This window comes from Antechinus flavipes, chromosome X, assembly GCF_016432865.1.
Source record: "Antechinus flavipes isolate AdamAnt ecotype Samford, QLD, Australia chromosome X, AdamAnt_v2, whole genome shotgun sequence".
NCBI classification, from domain to species: domain Eukaryota; kingdom Metazoa; phylum Chordata; class Mammalia; order Dasyuromorphia; family Dasyuridae; genus Antechinus; species Antechinus flavipes.
The window spans coordinates 82,698,861-82,719,185 of record NC_067404.1 but is presented as its reverse complement, the minus strand read 5'-3'; the positions used below and the strand labels follow the sequence as shown (position 1 = coordinate 82,719,185).

The following is a 20,325-nucleotide window of genomic DNA, read 5'->3' as shown; positions in this document are numbered from 1 at the left end:
TGAGCCCCTCTGAATGTGGTCCTCGGATCAGCAGACCCTGAGGCCCCTTCTGAACCATTCCCCCCCCTCTCTTGAAATATTTAATGAATGGCATGGCCAAGTGGACTGCTCTGGGATCAATGTGGCCACGTCATCTTGAGGGTGACCCACTCTTTAGGTGAGGGTTACTGCAGAGCCTGCCAAGGATAAAAAAGAGTGTCCTCTGAAAACCTATTTTAGGAACTGCCAAAGCCATCTTGCCCCCACATTTACTCATAGATACCTGTAAAAATGGCCAGGGAAGATGCTCTCAAAAGTGCAGTTTAGAGTTGAAGATTCTGGCTGAGATGGCAGGGACAAATGGGAGGTCCCCCCCCCCCCCGATAGGCAGCACCTCAAAAGTAAAAGTTCCATCCTGCCTAAAGGCCTGGGAAATCAGCCATCATTATCTTCACCTACCTTATTCAGTAAGCAGTCACGAATCCCCTGGGGAGCCGCCCCATCCCCACCCTCCATGGATCCTGTGAGCCCTGCTCCCTCCTGCTGTGCTTTTTTGTGAACTTTCACAGACAGGTAGAAACTAAAAGCAGCCCAGGGTGGCAGTTTTGTAAAATCAGAAGTCCAAAGCTAACCTGAATGTCATGTATTGTCAGTATCCTAGTTTCTTTTATTCTCTTCTGCGTCCTCGCTAGGATTTCAGCTTCCCCTAGACGTTTTGGGGGTGTTTACCTTATTGGCTTCCATGAGCATGCCTTGGGTAAGTCAGCTGTCTGATGGGCTTTGGAAAGACCTGTTAATAAATTTAACAAAACCAATAAAAGGTTGGTAATCCCTCCTTCAAGAGTTGTGCAAAAAAAAAAAAAAAAAAAAAAAAAAAGGGCAGCTGTATTTTCTTAGCTGAGTATGTTAGGAGCAAAGGTTGGAATCCTGATAAAGGGAGCTGAGTGAGCAAATGACCTTACGTCAGTGAGGCCCCCTCATGACTTGGGACAGTTTTTCCCCAGAGTTAGCACAGGTTAGCTTAAACTGCCCGACAGCCCCCAAATCCTAAACCTGCTTAGGGAGGAGAATTCAGGCATCCCTTCCAAGAAACTTGTCGGTTCACACAGTTATGTCACATGTGAATCTTTGTTCTTCCAACTGCACATGGGGCTCATCCATTTTGTAGCAGTTTTTTGGTTAACTCCAAGAATCCAGATGATCACTGAAATATGAGATTATCAGAAGTCATTGAGTTATCAATTAATCATCTGTGAAGTGCCTACTATGTGCTGAGCTCTGTGCTGTGTATGTACTGGGGATACAAAGACCAAGAGGAAACAGTTCCTGCCCTCAGGGAACTTCCACTCCTTTGAGCCTGTGGATACAGAGACAATCAGTAGGTGGCCATTCTTGGCAAGAGCTTTGCTTCTGAAGGTAGTCCAACTCTGTTCACTGGGCTTATGGAAATGCGTCATAATTCGCTCTTAAACTTTAACTCGGGGATCCCCAAGAAGTAGGAATGCTCCCCTAAAATGTAAGAACCCAAATTTTGGGAACAAACTGGTGATAACCCCCTTCTACCCTCCTCCCCCCCCAAATTTGGGACGGCTGGGAACCGTTCAGGACAAGCACAAAGGTCTGTGACTTCATCAGTGAGTCTCCTGTTGCTGCTCCCTAACCCAGGTTGGCCGTATATATGTTCGGCATCCCCTCATTTGAAGCTGGTGCTAGTATCTTGAATTTACCGATAAGGAGACTGAGGCACGGAACTTTCTGAGTGATTTGCTAGTCGGAGGCTGGGTTCAAACTCAGGTTTTCTTCAAGTCTAGCAATCAGTGCAGTGGCTGCACTGCTTAGTGTAGGATCTAAATTTGCCTCGTTGCGATTTTAGGAGATGATCTTATTTTTTATTAGGTGTTGGGCAGGGGGAGTCATTCCCCCAGATGGCCCTTCACTAGGCTAGGCCTCTGCTGTCAGACCCTTTGAGTGCTCAGGAACCCTTCCAAGCCTCCCCCCAGGGCACACCTCAGCAGGCCCATCACCAACTTTTTCTTTTGAAGTGGAAGAGCCCAGGAACTTCCATCTGCTTCTCGAGATCCCCCTCATAGCCCTGAGAATTAATTAAAGGGCAGATGAGAAGCAAACACACCCAGCATTATGAACGTGTCCCCCTAAATTAACATGGACTCCAAAAACTAAAAGGGCCCTTGATACCATGTAGCCCCGAGGAAAAGGAGTCCCTGAGATGGCTTTGGGGCTCCCCATGGAGCATTGTAACGGAGGTCCTCTGGCTATAAACCCTGCCCTCGGCTCCAATGCCCGGAGTCCTCTGCCTCTTTGTTCATGCACAAATTTCCTTGGAGAGATTGTAAATAGCTACTTGGTCCTTACAACCTCCAGTGGATAAGGTTTTCAACAATGTAACATCCTTTTTGATAGCCCCTACCATGTGTGCAACATTTGAAACAAACTGATCCTTAAATCCACTCAGACTTGGAGCGAGGTCACTTTAACCAAAAGAAATACAGTGTTGCAGGAAAAGGGCAGGTTGGCACTCAGAGCCACTTCATGGCATTTTGTGCCAAGAGAAATTACATTTCCGACTCTCGTCTTCTTACGGTAACTTCAACGCCTGTTTCTGAACTCTTTTCATTACTAGGGGAAGCTCCCTTTCAGGGAAGACCTTCAACCATTGTAAACAGGCACCTCTTGGGTACAATGTAGTTTTCCGAACTTGTCTTGGGAGGCTAAGAATGGGGTAGCCAGAGAACCTGAAGCCAGACCTTCCTAACCATTTGGAGCCAAGATTTTTCAAAATAACATGCCCCAGAGCTCCTTTGAGTTTTTGTTTTTTTGAAGGTCAAATTGAGAGGTAACCTAAGTGACCCATGCTTCAGCTTTCTCCATTTGTTCTACCTAATGAACTAGTAAACTGTATTGAACTAGATTAATCCCGATTTTGAGTCCAGATGATTTCCTTCCAGCAGTGAGTTACAAAGGACGAGGGTTATGTGGTCAGACTTAATTTTTTTGATTAATGTGGTATTTAAAGCACACCTGGGATATTTAAAACACACTGGGATAATTCTGGCTTTGGTTCGGGGTGGCCGGGATGGGGCCGGAGTCCCTTGCTGAGTGAGGGATTGCTAGATGGGCCCAAACAAAAGAACCTATTGGTCTTTGAATAACTTAATTTAGGTTGGATCTGAAACAGATCCCATTTTTTTCTTTTAGTGAAACGGTATTGGGATTTCCATCATGTTAAGTTACTGGCCAGGGGAAGTTATTCTTATGTGGTTTCCATTTAGCAGGGCAGCTAGGATAGCAGCGGATAGAGGCCTAGTTTAAAGCAAGTTCAGGTTTCTAAAGGAGGTTCCAAACATATGGCTACTGACAGTTGATATTTTGCAGAAGCCCCTCAAGTGTGTCCCTGGTGTAGATTCTGTCCCTCATGACAGGTTCGAACTATTCCCCAGGCCCAGATTTGTGCATGTGGTGCTTTTAGCTCTCGCTCAGGAGGCCTGATGTCTTTATTTGAGAACCCTGGGATCTTTGCACTTGACCCACATTCTATGTAATAATATCACTCAGGATGTGTCTTCCTTTACCCCAGTCTCTCCAATCACTTGATAGCCTTTCTGAGACTAGTTGTTATAAGGTCAAAGAATTATGAGGCTCCATTTCTTAGGACATGGCCAAGGAAATTTATCCGCTGTAATTTCTGCAAGAATTTGCTGGATAGATTTCTGACGAGCACTGAAGAAGTCCATATGGTTAATCCTTAAATATAGTCTCTGAAAAAAAAATTTATGATGAATGTCAACAAAAATACATCTCTCCCACATCTTTACCTGTCAGAGTGTTGATCCATTTTTGTCTTGGCATAGGAGGAGGGGGAGGAGGAGGCAGAGGAAGAAAATAATAATTTAAGGTTTCCAAAGTGTTTTACATGTATTACCTCATTTGATCCTCACAACCCCGTGAAGCATGTTATCGTCCTCATTTTACAGAGGCTGAATGACTTGGCCAGGGTCACACTGGTACTGAGTTTCTGAGACGGGATTTCTATTCAGATCTTCCTGACTCCAAGCCCAGTACTCTATTTGTTGCATCATTTGATGCCTCTAATTGAGGTTAACTGTCTTAGGAGAAAGGACATTAGGTAATACTATTTGAGGAATGGTTTTTATAATTGGATGGAACAACATATAATAACAAAGGCCGATTATTTAGATAAGGGAGTTGACAAAATCCCCAAATTCTGTTGAGGAAGTGTCAGTACTAGAGTTTCCTGGAAGTTTGTCTCAGTAAGTCACGGAGCGGGATCTGGGGGTTCATTTGAGGAGCAGGAAGGATCATATCTTTGCCTATCATCATTATGAAAGCGTCTTAGAGAGAGGTCTTAATCTTATTCTCCCTGGTCATATAGTCCATTGTTGGCTCCAACTCAGGGTAGCCAGAAGTGTTTTTCTTAACTAAAGCTTTCCAGATCACTTATTGATGATGCTTGTCCCTCTGACTAGAGGCACAGAGCATGTTTGTAATGGTCCTTTTTAATCTTGTTTTATTTTGGTGACCTTGCTATTGAGGGAAATTTGGAGATGACAACAGAAATGAGGTTTAGTTCTGAGGGAACCCAGCTTCCTAGACTGTTGTCAGAGTTGCCAGTTGATCTGAGTGAGGCAGCTTTTTAAGGTGGACTATTAATTTCTTCAGCAATCTGGAGTTGCTTTTGGGCCATGGCTTAACAAGAAAGAAAAAGACAGAGATCGTGTACATTCCCCTGTATCTTCAACCACAAAGCAGTCCATCCCATGTCGCTAAAATATTGAAAGTGCAGGGTTTCCCTCTTTGGTACTGGGGGTGAAGGCAGCAAATAACTATTGTATTTAGAGAGTAGTGTTTGAAATCATACAGAAAATTTCTTTTCATCCTAATAGTTGGACACTCCCAGATGAGGAGTGACCAAATGCTGCCAACTGGTAATGATGAGGTTCCCTCACTTGATCAGCCACTTCCATACCCTCTAAGTTACTTAGTAGCAGACCAGCCAGGACTATGCCCTCTAGACTACTTAGTGGCAGACACAGACACTTCCATAATTCCTTAGAATTAAATTGTTATCCTAGACCTGGCTAGGGCCAGAGCTGGTTAAGGATTTCTTGTCTGCTTGGGAAACCACAACAGTAAAATCATAAAAAAAATTTTTTAAACAAATGGGCCACATATCTCCAGACCTGAATTGGCTAAAACTTTCACTTGCCATTATGGCCATTCTTCTTAAAGGCGAAGTCATTATTTTACATAGGTTCAGGAGATAATGTAATGTTCATTTACTTATTTTGGTGACCAGAAGGTATTCCTTGTAGCTATTTTAAACATTCCCCTGCTGCAAACTCAAATCTACTTCCCTTGGGAAAAACATCATTGGAGATCATTGAAAATGTGGTCACCATTTTTCATATAGCGACTTTTAACTTAGGGAGTTAACAAATACACTTTGGCTTCCTCTCAGTAGTCTCTTCCCAGGGTCCTGATGGGCCCAGGCAGTCTCGGTGTATCTTGTCGTTCACTTTCTCCATTTGATCTGTCCTTCGTTCGAGCTGTGAAGCCCACGACTAAACCCAGCATTCTAGTCAGCACCAAGAAAGTCAAAGGATCACTTCTAGATTTCCCTGTCCTTTGTCTCATGGCTCCGAATAGTTTACAAACTCCGCTACTGTTATCCTCATCAAAAACATCTAATCCCATTTTGCACATGGTAAATTAAATAAGTGAAAGTAGTTGTGGGCCCCTGCATTCTTGTGAGCTTAGAATATCTAAGACTGACAAATGAAAACATTAATAAAGACCTACAGGCATAGGAACAAATATGTAAATAGGTACTCTTTGACATTAGAAAGGCGTAAGTGGCTTTAGTGGGGTGATAAGTGAAGTCCTGGGAATTGCATATCTGGGGAGGGGGGATGGAAGAGGAATCTTCCCACCTCATTTCCAGTTAGGGTTTCTTGGAGAAGATGGAATTTTAGGAAGCTTTTGGATGGAAAGGAAAGGGTTTGGCAAGCTGCGTCCAAACACATTTCCATGTTAGAAATGAGGGGTTTGAGCTACAGAGAAGTCCAGATATGTGTAGAGTCCCAATTTCCTCTCTCACTGGCTAGGGCTTCATTCCCTCTTTGGATCTGACTCAAGCAGTAGAGATAACAATGCTAGGAGAGCCTCCTGGCTGCACTGAGTCTTGTGGGAGAACTGCATTAGGCTTTCACTGTCAAAAGGCAAGTGTCTCTTAATTATCCTCTTATCCTCCCAAGTTTTTGAGGGCCCATTGGGCCACAAGAGGTAAGGGCCCTGCAGGTTCCTGAATTGTTTAGCTTCTCGTCTCACACGCAGTGTTCCTCCTCTGATGTGATTCTGGCTCTACTGGCCCTGGGGAGTCATTGACTCGAGAACTGATGGCATTGTCCTGTCGTTTGGGTTGGTGTTAGGACAGAGTTCCAACAGACATGGTTCGGTGCATCTCAGAGGATTCTTAAAATCTTTCAAAGGCCATCCTCTTCTCAGGAGTTTCTGACCAGAGGATTTGAGGTTGACACACACAGACGATCTCTCTCTTGTTTCGTGTTCTGATAAATATTGGAGTCCAATGCAGCAATGATCAATCTAGGCAGATGTTCCTGTCCTTTTATATAGAGTAACAGGAAGCATCCACACTCAAATGGAGAGTTTTGTTAGCTGACAAGCACTTCCAAATAGAAAAGTTAAATGCCATGCTTGAGGTCAGAGGCTCACAGAGTTAGGGGCTGACGGGATTCCAGGGGTCCTTTAGTCCAACTGTTTTGGTAGAGGAGGAAACGGGCCCTGAGAGGATCATAAAAGTAGTTAGTGGCAGAGGGTACTGAGACAATGATGGTGCTGGTGGCGATTTGAGCGCACTGATGGCAGCCAACGTTACAACTTTGTCTTTTGTGGTTACAGGTTCTGATAGTCAGTACACCAAAACCGCTCAGGAGATCGTGAACATCTGTCACCAGACTTTGGCGGAGGTAGGTACCAAGTTTGCTTCCCTGGCACTCAGCTGGGAAAAGGGTTTGACATTCTTAAGGTACTGAAGTACATTTGGATCGATTTTTCTAGTATGATGAACACTTGACGCAGCTTGAGAAAGATATCTGTACAGCTAAGGAAGCAGCTTTGGAAGAGGCCGATTTAGAAAGTCTCGATCCGATGACCCCGGGGCCTTATACTCCACAGGTGAGTGAGGACCAGGTATCCTCTGGATTCTGAACCGACTGGCCTTGGGCTCAATCTCCTCTCTTTGTTCCCATCTGTTTTCTGGTCTTCAAGACCAGGCTAAGTGAGTGCTTTGGTTGATGGCAATCTTGCTGAATTGCAAAGATGGCCACTATGGGGCTTGTGGGTAAAGAGGGGTTCTGCTTTCCAATGTGTACTGTTGGAGGCTGCCGGCCTCTTAGCTCCTTGCTCTTGCCAGAGCCTCTTCCTCGAGATGCTCTGGTACTTTTCTGTCCCTGGATTGGATTATTTTCTGCTCTCTTATGAGAATTTTCTTCAGGACCTTTCCTGAGGAGACGAGCTTGGTGGCTGTGGGGCTGGGCCATCCTGCTCTTGAGCCCTCTGGGTCTCCTGGCTGCCCATCTCCCTTCTCTCTGAGAACTGCACCCTTGCTTTTTGTCTTCTCAGCCTGAGCCCCGGGCGTCTGGATCACGTGGGGATGAAGGTGATCCACTCCTCTTATTTTGACTCATCCTCGGCTATACTTAGCTGAGCTGTAATGCCAGGAGGCTGGCATACTGGGAGGGTAGGAATTAGCAGAGTGATGTTGGCTCTCCTTCTGGAGTCTTTTAAAGAGTTATTTTAAGTTTCTTCTGGCTTTCTAGAGGCTTGATTATACTTTAAAAGAAATTGCTGGGGCTGCTAGGTGACATGGTGGATAGAGCACCAGTGCCCAAGTCGGGAGGACCCGAGTTCAAATGCAGCCTCACTTATTAACTATGTGACCCTGAGAAAGTCACTTAACCCCTTATTGCCTCCAAGAGAGAAGGCGGGGAAGAGAAAGAAAGAAATTGGTTATACTGGTTTATTTATTTACACTGATTATTGGCTAATATTTTTAACTCTTTGCAAACCTCATCAGGAATTCTTTTTCTTTTTCTGTCCAAGTTGCCTTCTGTTTCTGTCTTTTTTTTTTTTGGTACTACCCAAAACAGCCCATAAAAGGATGCCGTGTTCTCGTTTGTGTTGAAATGGCATATCCAAATTGTGTCAGTCAGCCCTGACCCCACAGACTTAGAGGAAAGGGAAGGCCGGAAGTGATGTTCCGAGCCAGAGCCCCGCCCTGATGCTGCCCGTCTTGCTTATGGCCCTTTGGGTGTGTGTCAGATGCCCTCCCGAGAATGGGCTCCAAGCCCTGTGGACTTTGAAGGGCTTCCACCCCTGGTTTTCCTTTTACTGTGATTCCCTTTAGAATCAGGCTGCCACGTCTTTTTCTTCTGAGTAGGCGCTAGGTGTCAGGTTCTCTACAACTTTTCTTACTTTCCCCTCCTAAAGAAATGTTACAGGATGTGTTTTGTACCACAGCCTCCTGACCTTTATGATACAAACACATCTCTAAGTATGTCTCGAGATGCCTCAGTATACCAGGACGAAAGCAACATGTCTGCCATGGACACACCAACGACGACTCCAGAGAAGCAGGGGGCACAGGTAAGGATGGTTCCCTTCTAGAAATGGGTTGTTAGCCATGGTAGGCCTCTAGCCTTTTGGTTCTCTGCAAAGAAGGCCTGAACCGTGGACAGAAAAGTGGCAGGACACATGACTCCCTCCTCCACTGATAGGTCCTGGGTCCCATATAGATCCCACAGCAGAAGTGCAAGTGATATTTGGATTTGCGAAAAGTGTCTCATCGTCGGAGTGACCCGATGCATGGCTCAAGGAAATGCTCTAATTTGGTTTTTCTTAGGGAAGAACAGACTTGGGGAAAGACCCATCTAGTTTTGAGAGCTGACTGAAAACAATATTCTCTGTAGGTGGCAGAAGGCCAGGAATCCTAACTTTCTTTTAGGTTTCACAGTGAGGGGGATGAGAAGCCGAAGCGGTCTCCTTAATCATCTGCTTTGAGCTGAATAATTCAGCCTAAAGAAAGCTTATGATTAAAAAGAATGCTTTCTCTAACATTTACATAGGAAGAAGTGGTAGGAATGGGCTGGATACCCACTTGTGTGCTGGAGTGTCATTCTAGACTTGGGAATCTCTTCCACAGGAGGAATTCAGGGAAAAGTACATAGATTCTGAGCTCTGTGAACAGCTCTCACTAGTAGTAGGGGTTGGCACCTGTTCTGGGTGACCACTCCTGCCGGCACCCCACTCAGTGGTATGCTCTCTGCGTTCCTTATTCAGCTTTGTCAGGGCCGTGGTAGGGTGGGCGAGGAAGACTCTGCTAAAGAGATTGAAAGGTTTGAGATGGTGGAGGTGGAGGAGGAGGAGGATGGGAAACCTAAGCCCCAGCGAGTATGCCTCTAGAAAGCATCTGGCTCTTTGTACCCTTGTGATAGGAGTGCCATTAATGCAGGGCAGGCCAAGTTTCAAAGTGACAACAGCAAGCCAAACCCAGATCATACAATGGAGTAGCCAGCTGAACAAGCACGGCTCTCCCCAGTACTTTGTTCTTTCTGTGATGGTGGCTTCTCGTCTGTCACTCACATCCCTCAAGGTGAATTTTGTTGTCTGTCTCTGTGCTACAGGAAGAAGATGGGGATGGCGACCTTGCGGATGAAGAGGAAGGGACCTCACAGCAGCCTCAGTCCAGTGTCTTGTATGAAGATCTGCTTATGTCTGATGTAGAGGATGAGGAGGAAGATGCCGGGAGCGATGATGAAGGAGATAATCCTTTTTCCTGTAAGTCTTGCTTTGCTCCCATATGGCTCACCATAGCAACCTTACAGCCACACTGGGAAGCTGTTGAGATGGCGCTTCTCTTCCCTGAGTCTTGTTGCTCATCCTGTCATGCACAGATAACTTGCTGCAGCCCGGGGGGAGATGCTGCAGAAGAGGTGCTAAGAATGGGAGGGAAAAATTAGGCTACATAAGCCTAATTTGAATATTGGCCCAGGCCAGGTGTGTAATGTGTCTAATATGGCAAAGGGATAAAGAGCAGATACGTTGCCAAGGGTAAAACAGATGGAAGTCGGCTACTGGGCTGGGGGAGGGAGGGGAAGGAAATTAATTCAACTCCAATTTTCAAAGTGCAGATCCTGCATTTGTCTCCCAAGAGTCTGGCACAGGAGAGCCCCAAAGGAAGAAATGAAAACGAATTCTATATTGGAGAGGCTCTTGGGCCAAGCTAGATAAAAAGCGCTGGCTCTGGAGAGCTCCTCCTCCAAGGCTTGAAACAGGGTAGGGTAGCTTTGAACTGTCACTTTTCCATTTGCACAGCTATCCAGCTGAGTGAGAGTGGCAGTGACTCGGACATGGAATCTGGGGGAATGAGACCCAAACAGCCCCACATGCTGCAAGAGAACACGAGGATGGGCATGGATAACGACGAGAGCATGTTGTCTTATGAGGGAGACGCTGGAGAGGCCTCTCATGGGATGGAGGACAGTAACATCAGGTAATGGGCAGTAGCAGCGGCAAGAAGGGAAGGTCAAGAGGGGTCCTTTGTACCCTAGTGTCCTATCATGGGTCCCAAGGGCAAGCAGTACACTCTCATTTCTGCAAAGTGGCAACCGGGGTGAATTCTTCCATCCAAGCTCCTCGTCCATGAAACCTCCCCAAAACATGAAGTAGTCATGAATGGGTTATGGCAAGTGGGGCGGCATTCGTGGTCAGCTCTGGCCTTTGGGTCTCCGGGGGAGGGGGTCACTTTACTCATCCCAGGGCAGCACATGGGAGGGCGAGGACGTGTCCTGAGTTCCAGAGTTCAGTTAGATGAGCCCGTGACTTTCTCTCCTCAGTTATGGAAGCTATGAGGAACCTGACCCCAAATCGAATACTCGAGATACCAGTTTTAGCAGCTTAGGTGGATATGATATATCAGAGGAAGAAGATGAAGAAGAAGAAGAGGAGCAGCGTGGTGGACCAAGTGTCCTCAGCCAAGTTCATCTGTCTGAGGATGAGGATGATAGTGAGGAATGTCACTCGATTGCTGGAGACAGCGATTTGGACTCTGACGAATGAGACTTCTTTAGGAACTCCTTGGGATCTTAGCTTTCCCTCAATCTGTAAATATTGTGTACAGTGTCTAATTGAGCCACCAGATGACCAGGTTAGACAGTTTTCTTTTAAATTATTCACAAGTATAATAAAGCTTTCCTCCTTACTGGGTTGGATATCATCATTTTATTGGCCAAAACTCCCTCTCCATCTCGTCTCAAACTTCCCTAGATCCTCTGGCTTTATTTATCAGCACTGGTTAGTTTTCCCACCGAAGCTAGCTGTGGCAGTAGGAGGCCACTTAACTAAAAGACTAGCTGGCTTTAGGAGCTTGTAGTAACTCAGCCTCTACTCCTAGATTGGACCACCAAGAGCCACTCCTGCAAGGCTAGCCTTTTACTTACTTTTTTTCAACTCAACACATTCCCCAAATGGCTGTTTCCAACCTGATTCACTCTTCTCCAGCCTCATCACAAGCCCTCTGATTGGCAGTAGGACCAGCCTGGCTTTTTGTATGGCACCTCTTTCCTGCCCTCCCTCCCGGTCAAAGCTTCTCAGTCTCCGCTTCTGCCCTCTCTCCCTCTTTGAACTCCTTTGGCTTGCTATATCATGCTTGTTCTCAATCTCATTCCCTTGTGCTTTCTTCTGGACCTCATTCTGCCCACCGTCAAATGCCTCTTGCATCTTCCTTGCTAGCTCCTTTACTTTAGCCCACAGGGGTGCTCAAGTCTTCCATACCCTAGTTACACAAAACAAATCCAAACCTTGACCCTGTGACAGTCTCACTTCGTTTTCTTTGTTGCCAAACTTTTAGTAAGAACAGTCTACACTTATTACCTCCCCACCTAGTCATTCCTTATAGCTGGCATCCTTTCAGCCAATTCATCAGCTTTTCTTGGGCCTCTTTCTGCCTGATCTACCTCTATTTGCCACCGTTGACTACTCATGCGTCCCTTGCCTCCGGCACGCCGTGTCATCTTTTGTAGCTCCCTAAACGTTAGATGCTCTTCAAGGCTTTGACCTCAGGCTTCTTCATTTGCTTTCTTCGCCCTCCCTCAATCATCTCAGATGTGTCCGGCACTTCAGTGGTCCTTTTTGGGCTTGTGACTTTTCGATTCTATCCCTTGGCTGCAACAGCAGATGATAACTGAAGCTCAAAAGGGCCGCCCCTGAGAAGAAGACAGTACTTATGGCTAAACCAAAGCCCGATACCCAGGAGTTTTCTTTGCTCCTTAGGAAGTCCCCGTCTTTGATCTGTTGTTACAGTGACAGATCCCAGGCAGAGAAAGAGTGTTAGTATTTTTAGGTCTAGAGCAAGACTGTGAGGGTAAGTCCTTCATGCCTGGCATAAAGTTGTAAGTGTTCAAAACAACTCATCTTTTCTCCTCCATTTCCTGTGTCTACAAATGATAGCGTCATACTTGGGACTAAAGAGCCAAACCTCCCACCTTTAACTCCTCCACCCATAATGTCTAAGCAAGCTGCTACATTCTGTCTCTCTTCTGCTTGGGGATATCTGGCCCCTCCATTACATCCCTAACACCACTCCCCAGGGAATTCACCTGGGGTACTGTTATGGCTTCCTAACTTTGCCTCCAGGCTCCCTTTTCACTCAGTCCCACCCACGTGCACTATCCTTTTCATCTCTAATCCAGTCGCTTTTGATTAAAATAAAACTTATGCTTTGTTTTGAAGGTCTCTTACAACTTAGTTCCAATCTGTCTTCTCTCATATGTGCCTGCAACACATCCAGTTTAAAAATACACATTTAACAGTCAAAGTCTTGCTGAAGCTCTCGAGTACGCTGACTATTTTATGGAACTCCTGCCCCAAAATGATCCTCCGGCCACCTCGGTTTATTAGAATTAGACCAGTGTTGTGGGCAGGCTGCCCTTGTTTCTTTGCACTGAGAGGCTGATGAGGTTGGAGGATGGAGACTGAGGCTTGAGGAGATTGAATCAAGTCTAAACTAGCAATTTTGGGAATGTGATAAGGAGTCCAAAAGGTAAGTACAAAAAGCCAGTCATGAGTCTGTGTGTCCTTTAGAGTTTGAGGCAGGGAGTAAGTTTGAAAATCAGGTGAAGCACTTAAAGCAAGCTACTGCTGCTACCCCAGCCTCTGGCTACTGAAACCCTCTTCCTTGGCGGAGTGGGAGGAAGAAGGGCATGAATTCAGAATGGAAAATCAAACAGTTTTCAAAAAGAAACCCCCACCTTTAGGTCCAAATCTAATTAGGAGATCACATTGGTATCAAGCACTTAGCAGGGCCTGGTACATGGTGGGTGCTATGGAAAAGCTGCTCCCCTTTCCCCACACAGCTCTGTTCCTCCCTCCCCAACCCCAGCCCCCATCTGATCTGCTGTGCTGTTTTGTTCATAAATTGAAGTAATCTCCCTCCCACTTGGGTGTGCCTCTGATGCATTTTTCAAACTTGATTACTTGATACTTTGAAACTGTAGGTATTTGTGTACTTGTCTTAACTCGCCTCCTAAATTGTAATTTCCACGAGGAAGGGGACTTTGTATCTTTTATAGGCCCTAATATTAAACCCAGTGCCTTGTAATAACAGATGTCTAATAAATGCTTGTTCAATTGAATCGAAACCTGACTTTCAGTCCCCTTTACATTTTGTATGTCAAGAAGCCCACAAAGTATCTTTCCTAGTGGGATGGTTGCTAGTTAGGGCCGTAAGTGGACAATCAGTCCCTTCCATTCTGGCGTCTCATTAGTGTTCGTCCTTTTATTGTGGGTGTCGTCTCCCTAATTGGAAGCTTTTCAAAGCAGACTATGGAGCCATTTCATCTCCAGAAATGACTACCACATGGCTGACCACAAGGGATGCTTGAGAAATATTCCTCGTGGCCTGCCTGAAGGCAGATTGCTAAAAGCAGCTTGGCCCATGTCAGGAGAGAGGCTTACTTTTCTGTTCCCTCCTGCGCCCCTCCTGGCGCCCGCACAGGCCCAGTCACAGCCCAGCCCCCAGTGAAAGCTCAAGGAAAGCATATCAGACAAAGGGGGAGGGGGAGCCCATTTCTCCATTTGAGGCCAGCTCTCAAAGCTATGCCTTTGTTTCTCGTTACCTCCTGCTCTTAGACTGAATCACAACAGTAACCTACCACGCTCTCGAGTTTGCTCCTTCCTTGATCTCACGTCATAGTTTCAGCACAATTTCTGTGGGGAGAGTGTGACTCGGCCTAGTGTGGCATGGGAGCTTCTGCTGGGTTTGGACTCGGAGGACCTGGGTTTGAGTCCTGCTTTTGCCACTCCCTTAAACAGTTTGCCCTCTCTGGGACTCAGTTTATTCATCTGTAAAAGGAGATCACTGTGCCACGTGATCTTTCCAATTCACCTTGACAGTATTAGCAGGCCCTTGTCAAATCCTTACATTACTGCTAAAGCCACTTGCCTGTTACCAGCATCTTTTCCACTTAGCCACTCCACCGTGGGTTTTCACCACCCAGCTTTCTTCTGCTTTCCTCTGATATGTCCAACCAGACCTTTCTGGTCTCCATTGTTGGGACCATCATGTATTTCTTGCCTCCTATGTGTAGATATTTGCCAGAGCTCTGGCCGGAGTCAAGTTGATCCAAGTCAACAAGTATTTTATTAAGTACCTACCGTGGGCCAGGCACTGTGCTAAACCCTGAAAATACAAAGAAAGGCATAAACAATCCCTGGACTCAAGGAACTCCCACACTAATGAGAACGATTTTGTACAAACAAGATTAATTGGAGAGAACCTTAGAAGTAGGCCCTTAAGGGCAAATGGGCAAGGCTTCTTAAGGAAGGTTGAATTTGGGCTGAGACTCTAAGGCAGCCAGGAGATGGAAACGACCCAGGGGGAGAAAACTCCAGGCACAGGGCCCAGCCAGTGACAAAGTTCAGCACTGGAAAAAGGAGTATTGTGTGACAAGGAAGGCGGTATCCTTGGGCTCTGGAGGGGGGAAGAAAGATGGGAAGGGAGAAAGGAGATGATCACTCGGACAGCTTGAGGGGAAGATGGACTGCAGTGAAGAGAGCTTTGAGGCAGGCCGGGGTCTGATGATGAAGAGGTGCCCCAGGCAGTGTCAGAGGACAGAAGGGGCCAAGAGGTATAAAGAACTGCTGGTTCTCGTCAACACATCGGATATGGGGCTGGTGTGGGGTGGCAGAGCAAGGAGGTAAGGATGGCACCTAGGTTTTCATGACTGAGTGACCGGGAGGATGGTGGTGCCCTGGACAATAACAGGGAAGTCGGGAGGAGGGGAGGGTTTGGGGGAAAAGATCACGAGTTCCTTTTTTGACATGCCGAGTTGGAAGATGTCAACAGGACATCCAGTTGGAAATATGAGACTGGAGGTCAGGAGCTAGATTGGGTCTGGATAAATAGAAGAATCTGCAGACAAATTGCAAGCATAGAATGTGATGGGACACATGTCATCCTGGATCTTGCCACTGCCCACAAATGTCCTTCGTGTTCAAGAATTCTGAAATTCCCCCTCTCTGGGGGAAAGCCAATAGGCTTTCCACCACTCCCTTTCTTCTTCCACAGCAATACCTCCAATTCCTTAATCCCCTCAGCCCTTTTCTAGGCTTCACCTCTGTGTACTAGCCACACTCTCTTTCCCCATCTTTATTGACCCCTTGGTGAACCAGTTCAACCTTTACTGTTATCTCTATCTCATCTTTATTGACCCCTGGGTGAACCAGTTCAACCCTTTACTGTTATCTCTATCCCATCTTTATTGACCCTTTGGTGAACCAGTTCAAGCCTTTACAGTTATCTCTTCCACATCCCAGTTTCAATATATCTTGGCTCAGCAGAAGAAATTAAATGGAATTAATTCTCTAGGGGAGTTTTGCAGATGAGACACACATGAAGTCAGCAGACAACACAGAGCCCATGACCAAATTTTACAACAAAGTATTACAGTTTTTAAAATACCCCAGAAAAGAAAAAGAAAAACTTCAGATCTCTTCTCTGACATGAAGGCCAAAAGTTTACTTGGATTTTCCATCTGAGGGGGCACCACGCCCCAAAATGTGGAAGGGATAAGTGTACTGTCCTAGTCTTTTGAGTCCTTTCATTTCATTGATGGCTGCCATGATTCACCCCTGCCGAGCTTCTTCAGCCTTGGATCATCCTACCATCGGTCACTTTTTCTCATTGCCCCCCACCCTGCCAACATGCTGCTGAATGAAGGTGAAGAAAATTATACAATCATCCTGATTGGATCCAATACAAATTTATATTATGCAACAGCAGCAGGGCTCTCACTGCTGTGTGGCAATTATCCTTCATACCTCCCTTACTAACTCACTTATGGCAGCCGGGTGGTACAGTGGATTATCCGTAACTCCACAGCAATCTCTTCCTGTCTACAAGCTGTTCCTTGCCACTCGTATTTCCCCGATCCTCAAAAAGTTTTCTCTTACTCCTTCCACTTTCATCTCATATCTCTGCTGCCTTTTGGGGCTAAGCTACTCAAGAAGGCTGTCAGTACCAGGCCCTTCCACTTCTTCTCCTCCTACTCTCTTCATAACCCCTTACGATCTAGCATCTGACCTCCTCATTCTGCTGAAATGGTTCTCTCCAAAGTTACCACTGAATTTTTAAATGCCAAGTGGCTTTTGACACTCAATCACCCTCTCCTCCCTGATCCTATCTTCTCTCTGGGTTTGCAAGACACTACCCTCTTCTGGTTCTCCTCCTGCTCCTCTGATTGCTCCTTCTCAATCTTTTTTGCTGGATCCTCCTCTAGATCATGCCCTCTAACTGCAGGAGTCTCTCAGGGTTCTGTCCTGGACCCTCTTCTCCTTCTCTACTACTTCACTGGGTGATCTCAGCTGCCATGGATTTAATGACCATCTCTACGCTTCTGAATCTCACATCTCCCTATCCTGTCCCAACCTCTCTGCTGATCTCCAATCTCTCATCACCAACTGCCTTTCAGAATCCTGACCTGGATGTCCAGTAGACAAATGAATGTAAGCTCTTTGAGCAGAGGGACCGTTTTGTATCGGTATTCCGAGCCCCTAGCCTAGGGCCTGGCCTTTGGAAGGCACCAAATACCTGTTGGATCAAGTCATTCTTAAGGGCCAGGGGTAGGATTTGACTCCAAATCCAGGACTTTTTCTATCTTGTTTCTCTAAGGGCATTCATTCAATGTACAAACATGCCAAATGGTGAAGTGACAACAGGCAAGAGGATGAGGTAAACTCAGGAACAGTTTGTTCATGTGTTCACAATCCTCGTCTCAAGATGAGGTGGACAAAAACGCTGTGGAAAGAGGTAGGCTTTTGAGACCGTTTGTTTCTTCACCAAATGCTAAGTCCTCATATGTGCAGTGAACTGGAGGCAATACAAGGCTTAGCCACCTGGTGGTCCTTGCCCTCCTGGATATTACATATATGCAAATAAGACCAGCAGAAAAGAGCAGCTAAGCAAGAGGAACCTGGTGACTGCCAGAATCCGAGGGGAAAGCACACATCCCTGAATACAGGGGATCAGGAAAGATGGTTTTGAGTTAAGCTTTGGAGGAGAAGTATAAATCCAAAAGGCTGAGATTGGGTGTGGTGGACTGGAGGGAGGGCAGAGGTGGGATTTGGGGCACAAAGAGCATAAACCAAAGCAGAGACAGAAAAGGGCCAGGAATGGCTGAGAACCGGGTACTACTCCAACATGGCTGGAGTATGAACTGAGTGAGATGGGAGAGAATGCCAGGCAGAGGATTTTCAACTTGCTTTCGGAGACAAAAGAATCCCAAAGGTGCCCAAAGTCACCTAGCTGGTTCCAGGCAGAACTGGGCCTGCTCATTTCCTAATCCCCAGGGGATTTCTTATAGCACCCTCCCTTTTCTTGGAAGACCTGAGGAGAGCACTGAGGTTTCAAACTCAGCCGGTGGCTCAGTGGATGGTGCTGCCGCTAGCAAAGTCAAGTCAAGCGGAAGAGCAGCTTTGGAGTGGAGAGACAATCGATTCGCTATGGGACTTGGTACTGCTGGGTCCCAGGAGTGGGAGTTCTTTTAGGCTGGTGGAGAAGAGGGTATGGAACTATGAAGAGTGGGCATGCTGGAAAATGCAGCCTGGGGAGTCATCTGCATGGAAATGATGGTTTAAAGAGGGAGATCCTCAGGACAACATCGGGGCCAAAAGAGGCCTTTTAAGAAAGAGTGGAGTGTGAGAGCCGGTGATACAGAGGCAGGGGAGTGCTGAGAGTCGAGGTGAGGAAGGCAAAAGGGAGGGAATCCATGGAGGCTCCCAGGCTTTCCAGCTGAGGCTTATCACTTCCCTCACCATTACACATGGGGGAGTTGCTAGAAAAAAACCAAGCAGCAGGTGGCTAAAGAAGGAGTAACCTCTAAATAACCCAAAAGGTGGCTCCAAGGCCACTGACAGGAGGCTGCACTGATAGGAAACCTGGTTCCCTCCCTTTCCCTTTATCTTTGCACAACACAGGCTTAGAAGGGCTCTTTTGAGTGATGTTCCTGCTGTTTGGGACTATGAGTCTAGTGAAGCAGGTACAGAGTTTGGGAGAATGCATATCCTCAACCTTGCCTTTTTGCAAAGGACTCAGGGTAAATCGTTTCTAAAGAGCACTAGCTCTTTTAGGTAGCTCTGATTGACCTCCCTTTTGTTTCATTGTCTGGAGACTCCAACCTTGGAGCCGATCAGATCACATTGTTTGTTTTCTCCAGTATTTTTGCTCTGGATAACTGACCAACCGGAAGGGATTTAGGCAAAAGCTTCTGGCAAAGTGAAACCGTCTGAAGAACACAACCCTGGTTTTTGTGCCCATTTCAAAATGGGACCTCGGGTCTGAGAGCCTGTGAGGAAGGGCCAAGTTACTTTCCCTGTCTGGGGCTCAGTTTCTTTATCTATAAAATGAAGAGACTGGAGAAATGAATTCTACATCTTTTCCTCTGAACCTGAGTCTGAAGATAGCTCTTCCCTCATTTAGGACTCCTCTTTGCCATTAGTAATATTAAGGGGATGAAGTTAAGGAAGATGCTTATTTATTTAGACTTTTCTTTCAATCTGTTGTGAGTGCAAGGATTTTTAGGAAAAATCAGGAATCACTGTAGGGCAGAAAACCCACAACGCTATTTCAAAAGTGAGGCAAGGGGAAGTAGCCTAAAATGTTATGACCAGCAATTTCTACCCAGAAAAACTGATCTATGAGGTGTGATGTGACCCCCTAACTAAAGTCCCAACTAGGACTCTAATGTTTCTCGGGGACAGGACTCCTTAGAGATGGCATTTGGCCCAACTTTGGATGGGATGCTGGGCCCCCAGACTCCCTTCTCCAGCACAGATCAGGCGCATACATTATTTTGTTAGTTTGAACTCTTCTGGGGATGGTTTGTCACTTCTACGAGGAGGTGACAGCTCCTAGATTCTTTTCCAAAATATTTTAGAATTTTGTCCTGGGAAGGAAAGCCACCGGAGTCCAACCTGTACCCAAACCAGGAGGTCTCTCTCTTCAAGAGTCCTTCTCACCAACATTAGTTCTCTTAGCAATCTTTCTGAAGAGGTGGATCCGGTTTGGGGTTAATAAAATTACATGCTGTGGCATGCCATCCCAGTGGAGAGGAGGAGGATTAGTCTATAGCTTAGTATGCTATATTATGCTATAGATAATGCAAAAGTGTCAGGGAAGCTCTCTACATTTGGAGATGGAGGAAGGAATGGAGCTTCTGCTTAAGGCTCTGGCTGAAGGCACCTGGTAGGGACCAGGACTTGACTTTGTCCATTCTAGGAGGAATTCTCCAAGATCCCTAATGACCATATGCAGTGAGTTTTTCTCAATGTTCAACTTTTCCTTTGAAACTTACTCTCTCCTACCTTGGCTGCAGCAATCCTACACTCTCCTGCCTCCATTCTCCTGAACCCTTCCTAGAAAGGTCTCTGCCATCTGTTTTTTCCTGGCCATTTCCCCTGCCACCACAGCACTTTGGACTTTCACTCCTGTATGAATTGCCACCAGTCTTCTCCTTAGCTCCACTTCAAGGTCACCATCTGGCTTCACCTTATTTCCTATTCAACTTCTGCAACCTTATTTCCCATCAATCCCCACGGTACTTCCTCCTGCTTTTCGGAGCCCTGGTCCCTCTTCCTTCTCTCTAGATTCGAGTTCTAGGTATCCACTGAATCTCACCTTCCTTCTGAAGCCACTTCGGACCATCTAAAGCAGAATAAACCTTACTTCCCTTCATC

General features: G+C 46.2%; 1 protein-coding gene across 3 annotated transcripts in view; it reads left to right on the top strand.

Annotated features, from left to right (window-relative positions):
* Window positions 1–13,733, top strand: part of TAF1 (TATA-box binding protein associated factor 1) — a 41,094-nt gene extending 27,361 nt beyond the window's left edge. For all 3 annotated transcript variants that reach the window (XM_051968655.1, XM_051968654.1, XM_051968653.1), the window contains exons 33-38: window positions 6,937–7,004; window positions 7,096–7,212; window positions 8,557–8,682; window positions 9,720–9,873; window positions 10,411–10,588; window positions 10,932–13,733. In XM_051968655.1, the coding sequence (XP_051824615.1) occupies window positions 6,937–7,004; window positions 7,096–7,212; window positions 8,557–8,682; window positions 9,720–9,873; window positions 10,411–10,588; window positions 10,932–11,154 (866 nt within the window). In that variant the 3' untranslated portion in view covers window positions 11,155–13,733. The remainder of the gene's footprint in view (window positions 1–6,936; window positions 7,005–7,095; window positions 7,213–8,556; window positions 8,683–9,719; window positions 9,874–10,410; window positions 10,589–10,931) is intronic.
* Window positions 13,734–20,325: the final 6,592 nt, after the last annotated feature.